The 24,889-nt window shown below is 34.9% G+C and overlaps 1 protein-coding gene across 2 annotated transcripts in view; it reads right to left on the minus strand.

Moving 5' to 3' along the window:
- Positions 1-2,978: 2,978 nt before the first annotated feature.
- LOC142351107 (uncharacterized) overlaps positions 2,979-24,889 on the minus strand; it is a 33,900-nt gene continuing 11,989 nt past the window's right edge. Inside the window, exons 1-5 of one of the 2 annotated variants that reach the window (XR_012760940.1) lie at positions 18,694-18,940; positions 14,767-14,839; positions 8,508-8,693; positions 3,915-4,187; positions 2,979-3,217 (exon numbers count right to left, since the gene is read on the minus strand). Coding sequence is in view for 1 of the 2 variants with exons in the window: in XM_075403194.1 (XP_075259309.1) it covers positions 3,985-4,187; positions 8,508-8,693; positions 14,767-14,839; positions 18,694-18,838; positions 24,077-24,081 (612 nt within the window). In the remaining variant the exon portion in view is untranslated. Of the gene's footprint in view, positions 3,218-3,844; positions 4,188-8,507; positions 8,694-14,766; positions 14,840-18,693; positions 18,941-24,076; positions 24,429-24,889 lie in introns of those variants that run through there. The other variant, XM_075403194.1, reaches the window with a different exon arrangement.

Genomic DNA, 24,889 nt, shown 5'->3' on the forward strand with positions numbered 1-24,889 from the left:
AAGATGAGCAACTGAATTATTTCGAGCCAGGACTAACTTGATCTGATGGGAAAAAATAGACTGGAAAACAGTTTGGCGGCAATTGAAAAGAAAATCAGAAAAGAATGTACACTTTGCAGCAACAGCTGAATTCGAAATTTCATTTCAATTTTAAACAATTGCTCGGGATCTTTTTCGTGCAGAGTTGATAAATTGATTTGAGCCTGGATTTCTTCAAATGATTAAGATGAAGTTGAATTGTGGTATTTTGACAACCGAGTCAGTAAATTAAAGTGAAAAGTTAAAAAAAGCAATTTTTGTAAAAAATATTATAATTTTATCGTTCAGAAATTTCATATCAAAAATTAGCTGTTATCTAAAGTGTTCTAAGCAAAATTGTTTTTGATTGAAAGACCTATAGCGTATACTTTTTCTTCTAATTTTTTGGTTGTTTTTCCAAAACATTAAAAATTTTTGCAAGTTTTTTGTTGTATGTTTTGCTTATTAAAGCTTCCTTTATTACAATCAGTTTTGGGCTGCTTTGGAGACCTAGTATCGTTGATAAAGGCCTTAGCTGTTTAAATTGCTCTAATAACTTTTGTTTTCATCAGCGTCAAAATGATTTATGTTGAAGATGTTGCACAGAGCACTTTACATATGCAATTTCGCGTATAGCGTCCAAGAATGGAAAAGTAGCCTTATTGTTTTTGCAGCAGGACTAAAATTTTTTAATTGTTTGAATTTTTGAAATCACTAACAAACAAACGCAGCTGGCATTGTGATATGAAAGATTTGTGAAATTTTTTTTACGAGACAAATTTGTAAGTGAAATATTGATTTCCTACTTTAGTAACAGAACGGACGCAAACAAATTCTTGAAATATCAGGAAAGCAGTAACGCGCAGCGCTATAGTAGTAGGATGAGTTGACTTGCAGAAAAGTTTGAAGAAGGCAAAAAGACAAATTTATTAAGAAAAATTTTAAAATGCCAAAGAAGCACAGCAGAACTATGTTTTTCGAAATTCAATGGCTTGCTTTTTTTTACTTGTGCATCAAATTTGAGAAATAATCGAATGCAAGAAAAGCGATTGTTCTTACAATCCACATCCGAATGATTTGTGAAACTGTTGTCATCATTAAGGTTCTCAAATAGAAATTCGTGAAATTTAAAATTTTTTAAGCAAATTAAAAAGGAATTTTAATTTTTTAAAAGATTTTTCTGAAAACTTAGCTCCAACAGTCTTTGACTTTCGGTGGACAAAAATTGTCAACATTTTAGTCTTTTGATATAAAAAGCGTCCTAAATCTACTTGGACCTATTTAAATAGTTTAAAAGTTCTAATCCATCTCTACACATAGAAACATGCTATATCTGTGCGTTCCATCGTGTTCTCTGTTTTCGTTGTTCCGGAAAATTGCAGAACATATTATTTGGTAGCATGTTTCACTGGCAATTAATTTTTGACTCCTTTTTTTGTTTATGCAGAAGTTGCTATATACTTCGGAAAAATATGTTTATATTGATGTTTTGATGTTGCACACATGACATCTACAGAACGCGTGCTTCCGAGCAGAATTCAGGGTCATAGCAGACAACCAGACACCAACAGAGAAAAACCAGAAAAATTACCTGTTTTTGAATGAAAAACTTTGCAACATTGCCTTGTTTTGCTCTCTTTAAAATTTTTGATGATGCTTTATAATTTCAGTTTGAGTATAGCTCTTTGGCCAGCTTCCTCGACAGGCAGTCATTTTACTCTTGGTTGGGTTTTCTTTAAATTTTAAGAAAACACCTAAAAGAGTAGCCGTTTTAATAGACAACAGATATTACGTGTCTCAAGGCCATTCTGCTGCATGCAATAGATTAGTCCAATCGTTTTCATTCGTTTCTATCAAAAGATCTGCTACGATGCTTCTGGCTAGAACCCAGTGAACTTCGAGTTGTTTTCTCTTTGGCGCCCAGTTGAAGCAAAATATACTTCTTGTCACCCATTGAGAGGGAACAAGCAAATAAAGATTTCAAAAAACTCAGACCTTGATCTCACCTGAAAAGCGGAGAAATTTAAAATCGATACAAAATTTCAATTCAAGATGGCTGGATCTGCGAAAATATTTATTACCGTTTTTTTCTTTCTCAAAACGACGAAATGAACGAAAATAAACGTAATCCAGGTGAAAATCAAGCTAGTGTTATTCTATAATCCAAGTTATTGTCTTCAGTTGACCTGGCTGTCTTGACTAACACACTTAAGTTCATTAATTAATATTCTCATTTAACAATTGCTATTCAAATTTATTAAATGGGATCTGGTAAAGCGCCCCAACCTATCCCCCTAGAAGCAATAAAAGTCAGTTATGAGACACTTGGCAGTTATAACTGGCCCAAAGCTACTATGTTATCACCGGGGCAGAGAACATCGAAGGAACCAATTTGTGAAAAGCTAAAACTCTCAGTACTACCAAATGTTATCAAATGAGCATGATAGTTCTTGTATTAATAGCTGTTATGTATAAATCTAGCTTTCCCTAACTTTGGGTCATTTTAGACAGATATAGGTATTTGTTTTTCTTGGACTGTTAGAGTTCAGTATTTTTTGAAGTAAGCAGAAGAGAACGGACAGAATTAATTGGTTGCCTGATAATGGAAACTCATGGCAACTCTAAGTGATTTTATCCCAACAGTATTTCATTATTTTCAGCCTTTCATTATTTTGTCCAAAATTTATCGTAAAAAGTGACATGACCATGATCTGGCCGTAAAATGCAGACTTGAAATATCATGATTAAGGGCTATAATTTTACTACGCTCCGGAAAGAAGTCAAGAGCTCATATAGAACATCACGTTAATTCGCGAATGAGATGTAAGAAATTTTTTAGTTGTCAGGAGCGGAAAACGCCTATACGGATCCCATAAATGGAATAAGGCAAAACAATGCTACAAGAAAAAATTCGAAGCCATGACGAGGCTCTCTTTCTATGCTTGGAGTATATTAATTCATTTTCAGTAATCAAAAGGTGAAATTTTCTCTCTATATTTATTTAAAAAAGGAAATAAATGCTTTGGATGTTAGAGTTGAAATAAAACGAAAAATATTATGATAGGAATAAATGCTCAATGACGGAGCTCCGGGTTCCGAAATGATGAAATAACTTCTCCGCGCTTTGTCAATTCCACAACCCTGTCTTCTATCCAAGTCTAAGCCTCCAGAAGTGTGTCCTGCTTAGACTGTCTGCGTGCTTTATGCAGTTCGGATCTATTCTTTCCCCCCAGTGTTTTATGTCCCTACAATTTGTGTGTTGTTATATAGCAAGCTTCTATGTAAAAAATAGCACGTGCGGCTGGGGGCCTAAAAGTTTTATGCCCGGGCCGAGGTGTACACCCGTATTCCACCGTTATTAAGCGAGAATAAGGGTGTAAAGCCGATTCCACTTTTAAATAGTAGGGATAAGAGTGTAAGAGTGTAATTTTGAGAAAATTACACTATTTTGTACACTCTTTACACTCTTTAATACAACCTTATTACACTTTTAAATATACACTAATTACACTCTTTATTCCACTCTTTACTACACTCTTTTCCATGGGTGAAACCCATGCGAATTAGAGAAGACGAATTAGAAAGTCTATATTTTTAATTTTTATTTTTTTATTGTAAAATTTTTTTTAATGATTTTTTTCCATATGATGGAGCAAAAAAACGACCCCCCCAACCTAGGCTTTTGAGTTCTTGCTGTAATCTACTTTCAAATTTTTTTTGCAATTTTTCAAAAAAATCGGTTGGGTGCAAGTGAAACTGGAAAGTGTTCAAGGGAGACAAAAGTAGTGAAAATTTTACACTCTTTTCCCCGTTAATTTTGGGGAAAATCCTCGGCCCGGGTGCCCACTAAGCTGGGGAGCGGGGAGGGGGGGGGGGGGTCGAAGCATAGATCCTACAGCTCATTCTCATCGTCTTATACATCTCTTTTTATCTGACGATTCTCGACTCTCGTTGGCAAATCGAGTTTTACTTCTTCGAGACCTCAAACTTGTTCCCGTGAACAACTTTCACGTGACCGGGTGGTGTGATTCCGAGTGGGTTTGGTGTGGAGTGGTCTGCATACCACACACTGACTTGACTGGTTACTAGTCTGAAGTACTGTCTGTGGGTGCCCTTCTCAAGAGGTAAAGACTCGTGGGGGGTACAATCTGTCATCCACACCATATCACCTGAAATTAACGCAGATATCAGGGTCTATGTTATTATGCTAATCTCACCAGGTTCGTTGAAATATGAAAAAAAATCTAAATTTGCTTGACCAATGAAAGGGCTTGAATGGCCTGCAATAGAGTTCTTCCGGACCTTTGAAAAAGGCATCCAAAACCACAGTTCTTGAGATGGATCGGAAATAGGATCTTTCCAAGGATCGAGCAAAAGTGTTCTCATGGTCAATTTTAGTCAAGAATATGGTCTTATCATAGGTTGAGTACATCAATTTATATCTCCAGTATCGCCCTCAACGATAAAAAAGGCTCGAAATTCCGTGAACATTGTAAAAACTGAGTCGAAAGAAAACAAGGAGGCTCGTTAATATGCGTACGCACATTATGTTCCGACCCCGCTCATGCACATTCATGACTTAATTGGCTACCAAATGATGAAGAGATAGAAAACTTTCAAAAACATACATATCGTTCAATTAGCAACCAATGGAATACATTAATGCCACGATGGAGGGCCGATGAAAGTTGTTGATATTAGGACTACTAGAAAGGACAATAAAAAGAATCAAACAATAAACAATATTTAAGACCAAATCTCGATGTCGATAATATAATAAAAAAATTCATAACGAAAACAAAATTGCATCAGATAAAAACTAAACAAATTAAAGTAACCCATACTTCATTAAAAAAAATGGGGGACCTGTCCACAATGCGACTTGTTAACAGGTCGACAAAAAAGTGCGAAGTTCAAAAATACGTTTCTATTTTTGAAAACAATAAATTTCACAGTTATTAATGTCATTAGATATTAACTGAAATCACTAAACTGTTCATTTATATCTCCATAAGAAGCTATCGAGACAGGTCATCATCCAATTTTCAATTGCGCAAACTTTCAAAGCCAATAGGATTTACGATTATTGTCATAAATTAAAAAGAAAACGACCTCTTTTAAATCGAACAAATAAATAAAAAATCTCAAACATTTTATGAAATCTTGTACTAACAGTAGCAACAAAGCCAAGAAACAAATTTGAAGCTAAAATCGTCATAAAGAAAAAACTATAGCTCACTGGAAATGGGTTGTGACCTGTGTTTACAGAGAATGAGCCAAAAATCCACCAAAAACTGTTTAAAAAAAGACGAAGCTGAACGGGAAGTGATTTCAACGAGAAGCGATGGATTAATTTGGAACACTTCAGGAAGCCAATTGGGCCTAATAATATTGAGACTAAGTCACCACACCCCAAAATAACATTAAAAACATGAAGAAGCCGAAACTTCAAACAGTTTTACGACATCAAGCTGTTCAACTTTCTCCTCATCTTAACATCAACGAGTCTTCCTTACAAAAGGACTACGTAGACATGACAACAAAAAGAAACCCGAAAATTGAACAGTACAGAAATCTCGAAAATTATTTATGAAACTGAATGGTCAAAGCAATCAATCACAACACATAACAAAGCGCGGAAAATTATTTGAATTAACAAAAATAATTAAGAATTCTAATTACAGAGGTTGAGCTACTCGGGTGACGAAAACTAAAGCAGAAGAGAAGATTTTTTAGGGGAGACAAAAAAGAGAAAAACTTTTTAAAAAACTTTAATTGAACGTCATTAAAACTAACAGCTATAAACTGAAATATTTATTTAAGTTGAGTTAAATGTCCTGGGGAAGCAATTCAGACCTCTGGTTATCAGGTATATGTACTGCAACAATAATAAGAAAGACAATCATAAGCAATAACAAAAAAATTTACAACTTTTCCGATAAAAATGTGTCTCAGACAAAAAGCATAATACTATTCAACAAAAACTTTTAACATATCCAGATAATAATTGGACTTGTCAATTGTGCGATGATTCGACTATGAATAAAAACGAACTCACAAAAAATCAATTATAATCAAAATTAAAAATTTGAAAACGCGTAGTATCAAAACAAAGAAACCATTAGTTTAACACAAAACCATTGCCGACATTAATTTATAGATCAAAGCAAGTAGCTATACGCCTGTTTTTACCGAGACTGCGTCCGAAGGTGAGAGAAATGAAACAAAATAGTTTGCACAGTTCTAAAAATCACCGATTTTTTTCTTAAAACAAATATTTTGAATGTGATAGCCGACATTAGATAACAACCGAAAGAATTGTATAGGCTCATTTAGACCTCATGCAAAGCTAACTGGATCTTATGTTGGGGACACTTAGTCATTGAGCTACAAAAAGTATAGTAAATGAGAGCAAAAGTCAAGATGTCCATAAAGTTTTCACAAAAACAATTGGTCACAGCCATAAAAACCACAAGCTTAACTCTGAAACCATATTATAACCTCGTCGGGACTGGTTTTTTGTTAATATTATATGTCAATAATTGAGCCCTGATTTGAAATTCTTGTCAGTATTTACATTAAAAACATTTACATAGTGGAAATAGTTTTTTAAAAAAAGTTTGGGCTCTATTAAAATCTATTGAAACACTCAATTCTTCAAATGGTTGCAAAATAGATCATATTTTATACAACATTTTTCAGTGTGTCAAAAAAATAGTGCATTTTGAGTTTAAATTTGAAAAAATTGGCAAAAATTTAATTCCAGAAGACTCATAAAGCCAGCGGGAATACGACTAGCTCTGTTTTGAGCTTAAGACGAATATGGCCGCGGTTTTAAGGTGTCTACTTCCACCAAATTTAAAGCAAGTGGGCTAGAAAAAGCAAATTTGGTCCCTTTTTTGACAAAAAAAATTGGAAATTTGAAAAATTTAGATTAATTCTAGCCAAAGAACAGGGATTGAACAATTCAGCAAGCCTCCACTTTCTTATGAGATAAATTAAATAGCATTATAGTTACCAGTTGTTACTTTTTAGCAAAATTTACGAAAAATTGAACAAAAATACCGAAAATATGAATAAAAACAGCTGAATTTTGTCTAATATTCACAAAAATTCAAACCACGATAACTCCCTATAAAAAATGAAATATAAATCGAAATTGAAATCAAAATCCAGAAGACTCTTAGAGCCAGCGGGAATACAACGAGCTCTATTTTGAGCTTAAGGAGAACATGGCCGCAGTGTTAAGTTGTCTACTTTCAGCAAATTTAAAGCAAGTGGGCTAAAAAAAGCATGTTTGGTCCCTTTTTTGACGAAAAAATCGGAATTTTGAAAAATTTAGCATAAACTCTAGCAAAAGAACTGGGATCGAACAATTCAGCAACCTCCCCTATCTTTTGAGATAAAATGAATAACATTACAGTTGACAATTTATACATGTTTTAGCAAAATTGACTAAAAATTGGACAAAAGCACCCAAAATGTGAATAAAAACAGCTGAATTTTGTCTAATATTCACAAAACTTCAAACCACGATAACTCGCTATAAAAACGAAAGTCGAAGAATTCTTTTAACTCCATATTTTACGCTGGACGGGCTTTCTAATGATACCACCAACAACTCTTTACGATGATTAAATCGATCGGCAAAAATTGTCTGAACAAAAAAAAACCATTTGAGTATATAGTTCCTCCCCCACTAAAGTGGGTTGGAACAAAAAAATCAGGCTGCGCTTAACTGCATTTCACCCCAAATTATTGCTTCATTGCCCATTGATCGTCGACCCTTTACATTCAACAATATTTGCTGAGTTCGTATCTCGAAAGATCAAATAAAATTTTATCGTGTACGATCTCATAAGAACAGAAAGTATGAAAACTCTACCCTGGATAAAAAAACTATATAGCAAAATCTTACACGTTACCTTATCAGAGTTTAGAATTATAGAACAAAGTTTCAATAATGTTTTATTGGCAATTTTGTGCTTTCAATCTTAGGTAATTATAAATAACAATTATTTTTAAAAATTGATTTTGCGTATATCACTTCTAAAATATTCGTTTTCTTATTCACTAATTGGCCTATTTTGGGAAAGTTATTTTTACAGGCCTCGAAATTGACAACGCTGCAACAAAGAAGCGATGATCAAGTAAACTTTCCGTTCAGAGAGCCGGACTTCTTTTTAAGAAAAGTGTAGCAGAGTTTTGGCTCAAATTTTTTTTAGAAATAACTAGTGTACTTAGAATTGGGAATTGTTCAATCTTTGCACATGTCAACGGTGCGAAAAAGAAAATCGTTCAAATAGTATAGAATTGTACTGTGACAAAATGATACTCGACACCGTATAATCAATCAATCATAACCATGGTAGCAGCTTTTTAATCGATGCTAGAAAAAAAATGATACACAGTTTTATTAACTGAAGTTATTTCATGACCCTTTTCATCCTTATTGTTAACTGATTGAAGTGAGTCTGAGTCAATTTTACCTTCTTTCAATGTTTCACCTTCTCCCAGGTAACTGGCCATGTGTTCCAGATCTCCAAGAGGTCCAACAATCTCCTCTGGATTGGTCACTTTGCAGTTCCACACTCTACAGCTGTCACTCACATTTGATGCCATATAAAGACCTCCAACATACTCGTAGTGTGTTCCTAATTCTTCATCGTAAAGACCTGTAAAGAGTAACTATATTCTAGTGTTTGTTGATGCATACAAGTTTTCTGTGTACATTGATGTACACTGCATCATACGTGGAACCAAGAAACTTTCTTTGAAGGCCGCATTTTTTTTCAAAACTAAATGCTTCTGTAGAGTTCTGTTACCATTGCCTCCCCTGGCCTAAACCTCGACTTATGAAAAAGACTCAAAAGCCTATTAGGGGGTTAAAATTAACTAAAATTTCGGATCTTTTCCGTTTGTGCCCCCTAGCTTAGTGGGTTCATATTACTTGCACCCCCCAAACGCACGTGCCATATTTTTACATAATGATTTCCAAAATTGACCAAAGTTTCATTACCGAGCAAGCGTTTCTTCAAGAAGTTTCTTCTTCTACGTTGGTCGAGCAGAAGTCTTTTTATATTTGTCTAGTATGGCCTGTTTATGGGCGGAGCCCATATTTCTATAGGCGATTTTTGCTTAAGCATGGTCTGTTTGTCGGTCGAGCTCAATATTTTCAGAAGTTTATTCTTTCATTTCTAACTAAATAATGTCGAAGAATGTTTTTTTTTGCTTTTGCAAGTGCCGAAGCAGTCATGCAGCAACGCGAAAACAGCAGGCCAAATTAGAGGTAACTGAAAATTGTCCAATGACTTTAGAAAAATTTTACGATAAAACTTGAAGCGGCATCTTATAGTTTTAAAGTTTAATAATTTTGATAATTTTTTCATTGAGCGAAATTAGGCAGGCTATTGGTAACAATAATCCACTCTTTGCCGTAATGATAGTTCAGGGGTTTTCACTCCATTCATTTCCAAAACTACAAAAAAACGCATTTTGTGATGCAACACAGATTTTTTGTAGGGGTTAAGGAGCCCGGACCTAACGCCAAGTAAATTTCAGTACTGGAAAGTCTAATTACAAGTCTCATATCATTACCGTTTCAGAGCCATGATCATATCACTTTTTACACTTGACAGTCTATATCAAATTCTGGGCTGAGACTTGGCAAGTCTAAATCCAAATCTGATTTAAGTCTTGGTAATTCTAAATCCAAGTCAGATTTAAGACTTGGCAAGTCTAAATCTGAATCTGATCTAAATTTCGGCAAGTCAGATAAGTCCCGAAAACGTCAAAAGTAGCCACAAAAATAGTCAGAAATAGGAAATTAGTCAGAAAATTGTCAAAAAAGCCGGAAATCGTCCAAAAATAGTAGGAAAATCGGCAAAAAAGCCAGGAAATTGTTCATAAATAATCAGAAAATATGCCCATTTTCATCCAATTTTGGCCCACCCGAGGTTCATTCCGGGACTGATTCCGATTTTAATCCGCCATTGGATTGTTATTCTGGAATATAGGGCCCTGGGACGGCATAGGTACCCTTACGGCGATTTTCTTTACAGCTTTACCTCGATTAGATAAACCAAATATCTGAAGTATGATTCCAATTAAGTCCATTTTCGTAAAATTCAAGCTAAAAACGGGCTGAAACTTCTGGAAACGTCTGAAAACGGCCCATAACTACCTGAAATGACACATTGGGACCTCCCGGCGGTCCTGCAGTACTGTTTGTTTTCATTTCGTACCAGTATGTTATCAATCTTCAGGACACCGGGTGAGTGGCTGAACGTAAACCTGGCAATCGTAACACGTTACAAAAATTTTCGAAATTCAAAATTTTGACTCGAAAAATTTTGAAAAGTTGGTTTTGACTTGGGAATCAATTTTAAATTGTTATCCAACTCTGGGCTAAGAATTGCCAGACTTGTAGGATTTGTAATTGGACTTGCCCAGTACGGAAAACCGATATAAGGCTTGTATTAAGACTTGCCTAGTACTGATCTAGACTTGGAGTTCGGTCGAGAGCATTCCTGTAGATTACGTAATGAGCAGTATTGAACAAGAGAAGCGCACCTAATGTTTTTTAAGGCCAAATTTAACTCCTAAAATATTTTCCAACTCATGGTTTGATAATCGCACTATCGGTTTTTTTCTGATTTTTTGCTCGAGGACAATTTGAACAAGACCTTTCGTTTCGAGAACAATTTGAACTCGACTTTCTGGGCTGATCAAAATTTCGGCTTCGCAAAATTTAGGTAGATCAGAAATCCACTCCCTCAATGAGTGAAGGCCAGCCAGTTTGGGTTCATGTGCTTCTACTGCTGATTAGAAACCACTCCAATCCATAATCATGTGTCTCATTTGCCCCGGTCGTACCTACCCATTCCCTTTTATGAAAGTGTTCCTTTTTGTTAAAGATAAAATAGTGGCTTTCTTTCGAAAAGCCAAATTGTGGATCTCAATTTGATGCTCAATTAATGATGGCTAATCCTGGAGTTCAACGCTTATCAATAGCAGAAACAGCTTGAAAACTCTCCGACTAAAGGCCTTTTGAAAAGCCTACAGACCGAAATTCTCTGTTGTCTGATTACAGAAAAGTTATCAATAAAAGATCTTCAGACGTAAATAAGTATAATTACCAAGTGATTTCACAGCCAGTAATAAGAATCGATTGACCAGCTTTGCCCCTTTTTTTTAAAAAAATTATGATTACGATTTCTGCTCTCTGTGGCTTTTATCGAGATAAATATTGCCTGAAATTGAATTGACGTCGGGTGGCATGATTTCTTTGCTAAAAAGATAAAAGTTTCTGAACAATTTTGGATAAAAATCAAGAAACGAAACGGCAGTATCGCTTTGAGCATCTGATACACCAGTTAAGCTGTTTGGGCATTTTTATTTACGTTTCAGAAAAATTCCAATATTCAGTTGCATGCACTTTGAGACTGTTGAAAGCCTAATATGTAGAAAAGGCAAACCAAAAGCAGACGTAGGGGTCATAACCCAGACTGAGGCAGTGATGGCGACAGTAGAAGAGTTTTCAACTTGTCAGATAACTCACTGTCGAGAACATTGCTATACAATTAGACCACTTTTACACTTATGCATGCTCACACACACAGACAGACAGACACACACACACACACACACACACACACACACACACACACGCGCACACACACACACACACACACGCACACACACACACACACACACACACAGACACACACACACACACACACACACACACAGACACACACACACACACACACACACACACACACACACACGCATACACACACACTCCACATTACGCAAACAAACACAAACACACAAATACAAAACCCAAACCCAAAAAAAAATGTTTTTGGCGATTGGTCAAAACTCGGGGTTCATCACCATCTGTTCTTTTAGGTCTAAATTCTGAAATGTCATTTTTTGAATTTATGAGAATTATTTCTCAGTTTTGATGTTTCATGTACATAATGGGACAATTAATTTCTAAGATCTTGCAGATTTGTCATCAACGAGACTAAAAAACACACAGTTGTGGTTTTCTACTTATTCTGTAGCAATCTGTAGTCAATAAAAAGTAATTTATCTGATATTGTCATGGTTTCCAACACTTTTTGCACTCTGCCTCTATTTTTATCCGACAGTTAAAGGAATTGACTCTTTCAGATTAACTCTTGTTTTTTATTACTGTCTCTTTCTTACACGAACATACCACGCACAATGCGAACACAAGAACACTTATATACACCCACGCAAGAACGCACACAGAAATACCAGCTCCGACACTGGAAAAAAATATTTGCTTTTGTATCTGACATTTGCTCAAGGTTCCTGGCCGTTGAGTTATAACTTGATTTTTTTTAAAAAAAAGTTGGCATGAATTGCATGACGCAATTGTATCGGTAATCCTGAAAAAGACACTAAAATCTGAAGCAAACTGTTTGAAGTCTTTCGGGAAATATTGTAATTTTTGATGTTCAATGAGGATAATGGGAAAATTTATACTTCAAAATCTGTTAAACTTGTTATCAGCGAGACTTAAAAACATCGTTTTGGTATTGGACTCATTTAAAGCAGCTTTTCGTAGCAAATTTTGAGTAATATTTCTTACTTTTTTGTTTTTGCAGTCTACCTCATTTGTTTCTTACATTTGAAGGTAGTCATTTTCTCTCACACTATGCCTTTTTCTTTATCTAACACTTTCACATACATGCCACACAAACAAAAATGCACAACCATACATACAACCATACGCTCGCAAACAAACACACACACGCACACACACAAAATTCTGACTGATCCTGACTCAAATCTGTCAACGATCCTTTATGCCTTTGATTGTATTTCCTGGAAAAGGAGTTGTTGACTTGTTAGTGAATTGTATCGGTTATCGTAAAAAAGACACTAAGATGCGAAACAAACTTTTAGAAGCTTTTCAAAATACTTTGTAATTTTTGATGTTTTATAAAGATAATGAGAAAATTCGTTTCTCAATTTTTTGCAGACATGATATCAGCTAGACTTATAAAGTTATAGCCTCCGCATTGGACATATTTCAAGACTCAATTTGTAGCAATTACATAATTTTTATAATTTTCTATGTTTTCTGACACTTTTTGTCTCTACTTGTCTCCAACCATTAAAAGAACTAAGTTTCTCAGAAACTCAAATCTATACATGATTTCAAACATTGGTGAGCACACGCACAAAGCCAAATACAAACCTCGCAACTCAAGAAAAACATTTTCAATATTCTCAGTTTGGATCTGATTTTTACTCAATATTTCACACCATTTACTTAAATCCTGATTCATTTTCTGGATAGGCTGGTATCAATTTCTTGAACAAATTGCGTAGTTAATTTTAAAACTGACCATGAAATCTGAAACCAATTTTGAAATAGTTCGTAAAATTTTGTTTTCTTTTTATGAGAGTAATCGTTCCAATCGCTTTTTTTAAAAAAAATCTGACAGATTTGGTAAGAGCTGGACGTAATGAACACAATTTTGTACTTATTATATCTGAAGAAACCTTTTTAGCAATTCTTTCTCATCTAAGCAATTGTTCTAACTTTTAATTATATCATACAGTTTTTGCACTCTTCATCTACTGGTGTCTAACACGAAAAAGAACTTTGAAAGTTATTTTTAGTTACACTTAATAACATGGTTATCAGTAAATTTTGCCCATTGATCTTTTCACTCGTTTAACTCTGAATATTTTCAAAGAAATGAAGATTCTGAAAAATTTCCTCTTAGCTGATAAAGAAAAGCAAATTCGTCTCCTTCTTTCAATTGAAGTTGTTGTTTTCCATATGAGGGGTTTCAAAATCAATAAATGATTGAGTTTTCCATTTTACATAAATACCCAAAGACTGGAAAAGAGGTGTCCATTAACTCTCTAACTCTCAATTCCATGTGTATTTTTTATACTAGAGGCGATAAGTTTGAACTTTCTTCCCTGAGACATCCCGAAGAAAACAAAAAGGATACGAATAGATTTCCTTCCGTTTTTCGATGAATTTGGTTGGTTTGATGTTCATTTCATTACACCAGTTGTTGTTGCGTCTGCAAGGTTTTGAAAATACTCAAACGCTTAGTTCTTATGGATTGAGAAGTTTTTCTGCTACTTCTGCTTTCAGTTTTATTTTTTCAAAGTTGATTTTTGCTATTTTGAGAGTTCTCAATTGCCTGAAGTCTTCAATTTTCCAAAACAATCTTCGTGATACACCGAAAAGTGATCCGTACAATAGTTTTTAACCGCGAGACGGATAGAAATGTTTTCAAACAAAACTTTGAGAAAAAATGATTTTCAATGACTTTTTTGGTTATCATTGTCATTTTTAGGCTTTAAACTGTAAAAAAAATACTGGAAAATCCAATTTTAACCTAACTATATATCATAGAAATTCTTCCGTTTGTTTCCGTCTTAAATTTTAATGCGTCTTGTCACGATCCGATCTGGGACGGTCAGGACATAGCAACTATTATCAGCCATTTCAACTTTATTATGATCGGAGGTTTCATATTTTCAAATTTGATTTTTTCTAACGGATACAAAATATCAAAATTTCAAAATCTTGAGTTATTAATTGAACTGGAACTGGGAAGCTCTTCTTTGGAACTTTTCGTTAATTTTTCCTTGATATGATAAAGAAACAGTAGCTGTTTATAAGTAACATTAGTTTTAATCTAAACATTTTCTCAAAACAAAAGGTTAGTTATTTACAGTTACCTTGCAATTCTCCTCTCCCCCATCCTATTGTCATTGGAGCCTCTACTTGCATTGACCAGTTGCCTTCGAGTCCCTGTAACAGAACATTAGCTTTGATACCAAACTACCAAAACGATTAGACTCGGGGTGCACAAACGCACATGCTGAATTGTAACATCATACAGCTAAAACTTATACAGCTAGCATTATACCGGTGTTTTCAGCTAAAATTTATAGGTCTAGGAAATAAACCCCTACGGAAATAAAGCCCCCTTTCTAAGTTAAACTTCTCTGGTGATAATGTGTTCCTTTGTGATGGTTTCATATCAGGTCCCACGGGTCGTTAAGTCATGGCCATGACCCACGAGGAGTGGCCCAACGCGCAGCTCTTGGACAGTCAAGTGCGGGTTTATTTCCATAGGGGTTTAATTCCTATCTCAAATTAATTGCAGTTTTTTAGATGGTTTTCTGAGAGCGCTTAAAATGTTATCCAAATTGTGCTACAATCCGTCACGATCTTTCCCGTTTTGTGCGCCTCCGTTTTGAGCTAACTTTACTTTTCAAAAAATCAGAACACATGACAACCACACAATTGAGGGGAGGCGCTTTAGTTCTTGCAACAGGCTAATTGTAAACACAACTCGCTTCCTCAATTTTCAGCCAACAGAGTTGAATTCAGATTACTTTTACACAACCATTCTTGACCGAATCAGTGTATATGTCGTTGCTGGTTTTATGTGTACGAGGTACTAGAGGCTATCAAATACTTAAGAATCTTCAACTGCTTAGTGTTACTAACTTCAATAGAATTGTTGGTTGTCCCAGGATGAGTTTTCTCTGCTAGCATTATGAGACCACATACCGTTCCATATCGGATTCAAAAAACTTCTCAAACCGTTTCTTAGAAAGTTTCCTATGACCCATTTGTAATCTCAGTATATTGAGCCAGAACCATATATGAGCTTCGTGCTCTTAACCAGAAGAAACTTTGATCTTTTCATGGATTTTAAGTATAAATTTTTCAAGAATTGCAAGTAATTAATGACCGCGATTTCAGTTAAAAGCCAGCTTAATGTCAAGTCTGATTAAAAAACCTTGCTTTGAAAATGAGACAAATATGTTAACAATTGCTAAAAGTTTTAGACTTTGCCCCAATAAATATTGGAGCTGCTCTATACTGCTTTGGAAGCCGCTTATTTGTTTCCCTCTGATATGATTAATTACTCACATTAAAAGGTTATACAAAACAATGATCAGACCTTCAGGTAAAGAAGCGCGTTTTTATAAAAATTTATTCCTCCAACTTTCAGTTTACAGGATTGAGTTGAATTTACTCATATGAAACCATTCTAGACAAAGCCAGTCCAGTGTATATGTCATTGCTGATTTTATTTCTACTATTTGTTAGATCCTATGAATTGCCTAAGAATCTGCTGCTGCCTAATAAGGCAGACCCGAGGTGACTCCTTTTACAGCCTTAAAGTATAAAGAGCTGGGGCTACTTATTTCTACGAACGACGTAGACTTACCTATGTCTCTCAGACTAACCGACTCAGTAAAACATTGAATATATATTTCAATTATAACGGTGATTATAAAGAATAAAACCGGAGTCAGAGATACGCACATCGTGCAACTACTCTATTAGTCTGACTATAGTTAGTGGAGTTCTCTCTATATAAAAAAGAATAGTGTTTTCTCAGTCTCTGATTGGATGAAGGTATACATCCAGTATTTCTTATGCTACACTAATATTACTATCTTCAATAAAATTTTGGTTGTTTCTTGATGAATGTTTTCTTTTGCTAGCATACAGAGACCATACGGTTCAATATCAGATTCTCTCCTCTCAAAAGGTCGCTTGCAAAGTCTAAGGTTTTCTAAGATCCATATATGATCTTTGTATAGTTAGCCAAGACCATGTATGTGCTCTGTGCTCTTCTGTGTGAATATTGTGTGAATCTTGTCCACCCAAGTCGAGGAGTCCGCTCAAATTCCGCTCAAAAAAATGCAAGAGATGACCGGAATGAGCGGAATTTGACCGGAATGAGCGGAATCGAAAAAAAAATGCAAGAAATGAGCGGAATTTGAGCGGAACAAAAAATGCAAGGAATGAGCGGAATTTGAGCGGAAAAAAAAATGCAAGAAATGAGAGGAATTTGATCGGAATAAAAAATGCAGGAAATGAGCGGAATTTGACATGACCAAACGAGCGGAAACATTGAAATTCCAGAAACAGGGAAAGTATGTACACAAAGTATGTAAAAAAGTTCAGGTAAATTTACTTGAACCAATTTCAGGTAAATTTTCACCTGAACAAGTTCAGGCGTGGTTATCTGAAAAATTTTACATTGAGCAGTGAAAACTAGTATTCCTGCAAAAATAGACCTCTGGAAAATTGGTTTTCACAAATACAGAAGCGGTAACGACATATGGTCCTCATTAGCTTCCATTTCTTTAAAGTCTTTCAGAATCAGATTGATATTCCTTTTAGTTCGAACTAATTCCATTTTCCTACATAAGCACTGCTTCAAAACCCTGCCAGTCGAACTAAAGTTTATTAGTTTATTTTAGGTACATGTTTCCGAAACAGGGCTCTCTACAAATTATTGGTGACAAAACAAACATTTATAGAAGTATTTCCTGCTGTATATTTAGTTTCGCAAAGTTACGGTTAAATTTAATTTAAAAGTTTTCCACTCTTCAGCCCTACTGATGTTTCTAGATTGAACCAGTAACTTGGGAACCTGGTCTGTTTAGTGTTTCTGTTTTGGAGAGAGCTTTTCGAGCCTAGTTTTTTTAGCTAGCTCTGCTCAATTCTCCTATAGTTGTTTGTTTGTAACTCCGCCGTAGCCGGTCCCCAGCCCGGTTGAGAAAAGGAGGAGGGGAACACACCCAAAACATACTGGAAAATCTCAAAGAGTTGTTCGTTAGTTCAACTGTAGATTTTTTCCGACAGTATTTAACCTATTTCAGCTCTCGAAACGTCCTCTGATCAGACAAAAGTGCGGTCGAAACGTCTCTCCGATCATTTCTTGCATTTTTTTTCCGCTCAAATTCCGATCATTTCTTGCATTTTTGATTCCGCTCAAATTCCGCTCATATCTTGCATTTTTGATTCCGCTCAAATTCCGCTCATTTCTTGCATTTTTTATTCCGCTCAAATTCCGCTCATTTCTTGCATTTTTTATTCCGCTCAAATTCCGCTCATTTCTTGCATTTTTTTTCCGCTCAAATTCCGCTCATTCCGGTCAAAAAAATGTAAGGGCTTTGAGCGGAATTTGCTAAACTGTCCGCTCAAATTCCGCTCATTTCTTGCATTTTTTTTCCGCTCATTCCTCGGCCCGGGCAGACGTTCATGATACTTATGTTCTGACCATGCAAGACTTTGACCTCTGATCAGACATGTGAGACCTATGAACAGATTATGTTCAGGCTCCGACTATTGTGGGATCGGTGTCCGGCTATCGTGTGGCCACAACCCTTTCCATACCCTGCAATTCAGGACGCAATATATTGTGTGCGACCCAAATGCTCTAATCAGAGGTGGCTCCGGTCTGACACCTCAACCCAAAATGCCAAATGCTGACTGAGCTTCATTCTCTTAAACTGTCTCGAATATACGGTTCATCTCTTTGTGAATCGGGTACGGGTGACAAAGTTTGGTTAGACCAAAGCTTGCTTAGACCCAAGCAATGTTTTAAAAGCCGTGGATAAAATTGGCAAAAAAATAAAAAAAAAACGGACAAAAAGTTAAAATAAAATTGGAGATCCCCATAATTGTTGTAGACCAACTATTTTTTGGCGCTTTAAACATTTTCTTGAAAAAACTTAAAAATTTAAATATTTGTTTAGGTCAATATTTCCTTGTTAACTCGAATCTCAACAGCCATTTCTGGAGACATCCAGCTACGTTTCAATTGTCTAATATCATATTTTTGGACTTACCTTATCTAAAGTGGGATCTCTGTAGGGTTCTAGCCAGATCTTTCCAGGTGTTTCAGTGTGGACTCCCCCTCGTCTCTGGCTTTTGCCGTCTTCTACAATTATGGACTCTTGTATGGTCAGGTATCCAACTTCATGGTACTCTTCCCTAGAAATTAGCGATACATTTTGCATTATGTTGCCCACTTTTGGGTAAAACGTTCTTTTTTGGAGAAGACGAACACAATGAATTTTTTGTGGTCAAAAGTGCCAAAAGCATAAATTAGCCTAAAATTCATTTCTCAATTCTTTTTATTAATTACTTAGGAAATTATTTGGAAGACAAAAAATTTTCTAAATATCCACTTGATCGATAAAAGCTAGTTTGCAAAAATGTCTTCTTAATTCTAATTAGGCATGCCACACCGCTCTTTGATTTATATCTGATTCACATCTTGTTGAGAGCAATTGTAGACAAGAAGAACATGTTCGAGAAAGATATACGTATTCGTAAATGAACTTTGCGCAACGTAATATGATGTTAATTTTATCAATTGGTCCCACCCACCCCATATTGATTGTGTCCTTTAAGACATTTTTAGGAAGAGAAAAATCACTGAAATTTTACTCTCAAATTTGTATGATAGAAACAGTGCCTTTTGTTTCGACTTGATTACACCTCGTAAAATCAAACGATTACTCCAATTGATTACACCAGTTACTTCTCATAAACTGTTGAAACTTATTCTTGAGTATTGCTTTTGAATGTATCTACTTATTCATGGATAAAAAAGAATTCCATAGGCCGCAGAAAACCAATAAAAATGCTTACCGAGAAGGAATAACCTAATATAATTAATTTACAAGCTATTTGGAGTCCGATTTTTCTTCTGATTCCTTAAAAGACACTACTAATGAACATTTTTAATGAATTTTATCAATAAATCATTTTAATGGACAGTTTTGGTCTTTGTGATAAATAAAACGCAGCAACAAAATTGAATCCGTAATTTAACCAAAATTACTTTGTTTGAGAAATTGCATCTAAAATATTAAGTCTGAACTGGGTCCGCGGACATACCTTAGTCCAGGATTTGTCACTTTCAAACATAAAAGTACGCTTGCACGTGTGGTTTTAGTTAGTAAAAGATGACAAAACCCCACAATTTTCCCCCATTTTATCGGTGTTCATTTTTGAACGAAGGAAATGTATATTTTCTGTATTTTGTTTTCGAATATAGGAAATTGTCGGAATGGTCGGTTTCAAATGTCACAAAGTGGTTGTTATGTTTGGTTTTAGTGAGTCAAAGACGACGAAATCCCATCGTTTTTTTTTCAGTATAGTCGGTATGTTCGTTTTTGAATGTAGGAAGGTTTTGGTATATTCAGTTTTCAAACATATGAAGTTTTCGGACCGTTTGTTCGCAAAGGTAAAAATCTGTCGATATGTTCGATTTCGAACGTAAGAAAACTTTGGTGTGTTTGGTTTTAAACATGAGACGACGTTGGTGTTCGCTTTCAAACGTCAGGAACCGTCGATATGTTTAGCTTCAGACTAAAAGAAGACATCAAGTTTATCGAGGTTTCAATTTTTGTGAATATTAGACGTATTTCAGCTGTTTTTATTCACATTTTCGTTATTTTTGACCTAATTTTCGTCAAATCTGCTAAAATTTGCTCATATTGTTAAATGTAGTGTTATTTATTTTACCTCTGAGGATAGAGGAGGGTCGCTGAATTGTTCGATCCGAGTTTTTTGGCTAGAATTATTGCAAAAAGTTTCAAAATTCGACTTTTTTCGGGACCAAATTTGCTTTTTTAGCCGACTCGCGTTAAATTTGCTGGAAGTAGATACCTTGAAACTGCGGTCAGACTCTTTTTAAGCTGACAAACGAGACAGTTGTACACCCACTCGCTTTGACAGTCTTCTGGAATTGTAATTCTGACAGTTTTTTTTTTGCAAATTTGACAAATTGAAAAATTTTGTTAAAAAAGTGATCGATTTGGAACCATTTCAACAAATGAGTACTTTCTAGGACGCTCAACGATATCTCGGTTGATCTTGATTTCGCCATGGATCCTTAAGATTAAAATTTTTTAGATTTTACTGGGGCGCGACTTTTTAAATTATTTCCGCTTTGTAAATGTTTATTATGTAAACTTTACTTTACTTACAAGAGTTTCACATCAGGGCTAAATTAATTCCAAATAGAATTTACGAAGAACAAAGCCCAACGACATTATATCTCAGTTTCAGAGTTAAGCTCATGGTTTTTATGGCTCTAACCAATTGTTTTCGTAAAAAAATTTTTATGTTTTTCTTGAATTTTGCTTTCACTTGTTATCTTTTTGTTGCCCAATGACGAATTGTTCCCAGTCAAAAATCCATTTGTTCTGAAGGAAGTACAAATGAACCTAGAAACTTCTTTCAGTTGTTATCTAATGTCTGTTATGGCTTTGAATAACTTTGTTTTAAGAAAATATCTGTGAATTTTTTAACTTTGCCAATATTTTATCTTTTTTTTTTCGAAATTTTTGGTGCAGTTTCAGTAAAAACAGGTAGAAATCAAATTCCTGTAGTTTATAAATGAAATTCCGTAACTTTTTCATGTTCAACTAAGGGTCTCTTTGTTTTGATACTACGCCATCTCAATTTTATTTCATTTTTGAGCTTTATTGCTCTTTTTATGTGTTCAATTTGTTTCCTTGTCGAATTATCACATTTTTGACGAATCCAATTGAATGAAAGCATAGTTGGAAAACTGCACAGCGTTGGAAAAAAGCGTATCTGAATATGTTTATCGTTTTTGTTATATTTATAGTTCATGCTTTTTGGGCTGAGACACAGTTATCTCGCAAAATTTTATGAATTTTTATTTTTTTGCCTATGTTTGTCTTTATTTGTGTTGCTGTACGCCATATACCTAATAACGACAGGTTTCAATTGCTTCCCCAAGACGTATAACTCAACCTAGTTAAAGAATTTATTTTATAGCTGTTTGTTTTAATGACTTTAAGATTGAAATAATAAAAAAAAAAGATTTTCAACTGGACTTTTTGCCTTCATTTTTGTAACCACGTAACTCAATCTCACTAATTAGAACTCTCAATTTTTCTGGTAATTCAGCCATTTTTTTGCGCTTTGTTATACGTTGTGACTGTTTGCTCCGACAATTAATTTCATAAAAAGTTTTCAAGAGTTTTCCATACTGTTCACTTTCGGGGTTTCTTTTTGTTGTCATGTCTACTTAGCCCTTTTATGTTGAAGACTTTTGATGTTAAAATGAAGAAAAAGGGATGCTTTTCAAATCTTGCAGTCAACATCTTATTTTTATGGTGCCTTGTACAGTGTGATCTCTTAAATTTGTTTGAAGTTTTGTTTTCTTTATATATGTTGCTTTTTTTGTTGGGTCGTAACATAGTCTTATTATTAACGGGCCCAATTGTCTTGCTGAGGTATTGCAACTCAGCTTGCTGTTTGTTGAAGTTTAAAATTAGTTATGATTTTTTAAAAAAATATATTTGTTTTCAAAAACGTAATTGGGTTTTTGAGCTTCATCTTTGAATAATTTTTAATTCGTTTTGTTGCTCAGTCTCTGTAAACACAGATCACAACCCGTTTCCAATGAACTATAATATAATCTCTATAACAGCTTTAGCTTCAAACCTTTGTTTCTCGGCTTTGTTACTATTGTTACTACGAGACTTCGTAAAATATTTTTGACTTTTTTTTTTTAAATTTGTACATTTTTTAGGATTTTCTTTTTTTAATTTATAACAGTAATCGTAGGTCACATTGGTTTTAAACTTTTGCGCAACTGAACATTGGATAATGACTTGTCTCAGTTGCCTCCTATGGAGATATAAATGAACGCCTTATGGATTTTAGTGAAGTTAATTATTTTCAGAAATAGAAACGTATTTTTGAACTTCGCACCTCTTTGCTTTTTGCCGAACTGTTAACCAGTCGCAATGAAGACAGGTCAATAAATGTTTCTGATGAAGTATAGGTTAATTCGTTTTGTTTTGGTTGTATCTGATGCGAGTTTGATTTTGTCATGATTAAATTTATTATAGACATCGAGTTTTGGTCGTAAATAATGTTTGTTGTTTGATATTTATTATTGTCTTTTCTAGTAGTCCTATTATCAACAACGTTCATCGGCCCTCTAGGGTGGCATTATTGTATTCCATTGGTTGTTTATGGAACGATATTTATATTTTGAAAGTTTTCTATCATCATTTGGTAGCCAATTAAATCAAGAATGTGGATGAGCGGGGTCGGAACCTCATGTGCGTACGCGCATTTCCGAGCCTCCTTGTTAAATTTATAATGAGCTAGAACATTTATGTTCTTCGACTAACTTTGTCGACGAGCTAAAAAGAGTTTACAATAAATTTGCACAATTTTTTAGAATTTCTTCCTACTAAGAAGTACGCTTGGAATTCTTGCAGAACGAACGCTATAATGACGTTTGACTACACTCTAAACAAAAACTCAAAATTTTTGTATGAGCAAAAAACAATTTTAACATTTCAATCCGAGTGTGCCAAACATATCATACGTTTAAGAACCAACATAATGAATCTTTGACACCAAACATACTAAAACTTTCTTACCTTACAGACCAATTATACCGATGATTTTCTATGTTTCCATGAGAATTTTTCTTACACGGTTTTCTTTGGGTTTCTGAACTGGGATAATGTCAATTCGGTTCCAGTACTGGATATGACATGTCTACTTGGAAGCCCAGTATTACTGAATCAGAACTTTGATCATGGCGCCTTTTACATGCTTCGTCTTTTGCGTCTCGGTCGAGACTTTCGTATGGGTTTGGTACGATTTGGTACGATCAATAAAATTTGAGCAAAGTTTCTAGGGCTACAGGAACCTTTTGATTACCTTAATGGTAATGCTATAACCCATTTTCGTAATTCATAAACTTCATTGAGCGAGTACAGCTCACATAATATTTCGTTAAAAACTATTACATGACAATTTATTGAATGCAAAACACCCAGTGTGCATGCCACAATACCCAATGCCAGAATACCTAACTTATTCTCTTTGATCATTTCGTTCAATAATCAATGAACGATTTATTGACCCGTGGCTTTCGGATTACATCTCATCACAGCGATTGAAAGGGGTCACATTGGACAGCGATCTGCTATCCCTCTGATTGTAAAAATAGTCTATCTGAACAGATATTTATTTTCATATTTATAGCTAAACCGCACACCTTGATAGGGCTCGATCATTAACGCACAATATCGACCTGGGTATGCTAGGGGGGATTTTTCTAGGTACCAAACGCGGGAGATTGATGAAAAAAGAGTAGAATTAGTGTAATATTTAAAATACTTTATATTAAAATTCTGAGAGAAAAAAATTGTTCCCAACCACATTAATACCCTGAGGTTTTGGAAATTTGACTTTCGACACGATGCTTGCAAAAATACCCCGTGTTTCGATATGCTTCGCCCATATATTGACCACGTGTGAATAAACTGTCTCAATAATCTCAATCGGTAACTTTGAAAGTCGTGACTCGAAATTGTAGTGCTCGTCTATGAGCGTGTCCAAAACTGGGCAACTTTTGGGTTCTGTCGGGACTTTGTTTTTCTTTTTCGATTTTTTGTTCCACGGGTTCGGCGATGGAGGGCGGGCATTTAGGGCTAAATCCCGCATTTTGACATTCCAAGATCGATAGTTCCGCTCATGTAAATCGTTGTTGAAATTCTGACCTGAACGTCTGAAACAATAGATCATTCTTAACTTTCGAGATCCAGAGAATAAATCATTCTTAATTTTCGATATCCAGCGAATAACAGCCTGACCACAGTCTCATAAAATCCAAAAACTAGTAAACTTCTTCAGCTGTAAAATTTTTTCCAAATGTTCAGATGTATTATCAATGTTGAACGAACAATTATTTCAAAATCTATCTCAGGCTCATTTTGTGATAATCTCGACAATGTTGGTTGTTGAATGATATCCTAAAAAAGATGAGTTTGCTCTTAAACATGCTCTCAATTCTTGCTTATCTTTCAATTTTTGTCCGACTTTTTTTGAGAAAATGAAGGTTTTTGTTAGCGTGGTAACAAATGCTCAGTAAAAAAGTTCAAAAAATTTAATGAATAAAATTAACTTTTAAATAAACAACGAGGGTCGGTGATGAGCGCTTGAACATAATGTTCCGACCCCGCTCATCAA

Source organism: Convolutriloba macropyga, chromosome 12 (assembly GCF_964194025.1).
Source record: "Convolutriloba macropyga chromosome 12, txConMacr16.3, whole genome shotgun sequence".
Taxonomy (NCBI): domain Eukaryota; kingdom Metazoa; phylum Xenacoelomorpha; order Acoela; family Convolutidae; genus Convolutriloba; species Convolutriloba macropyga.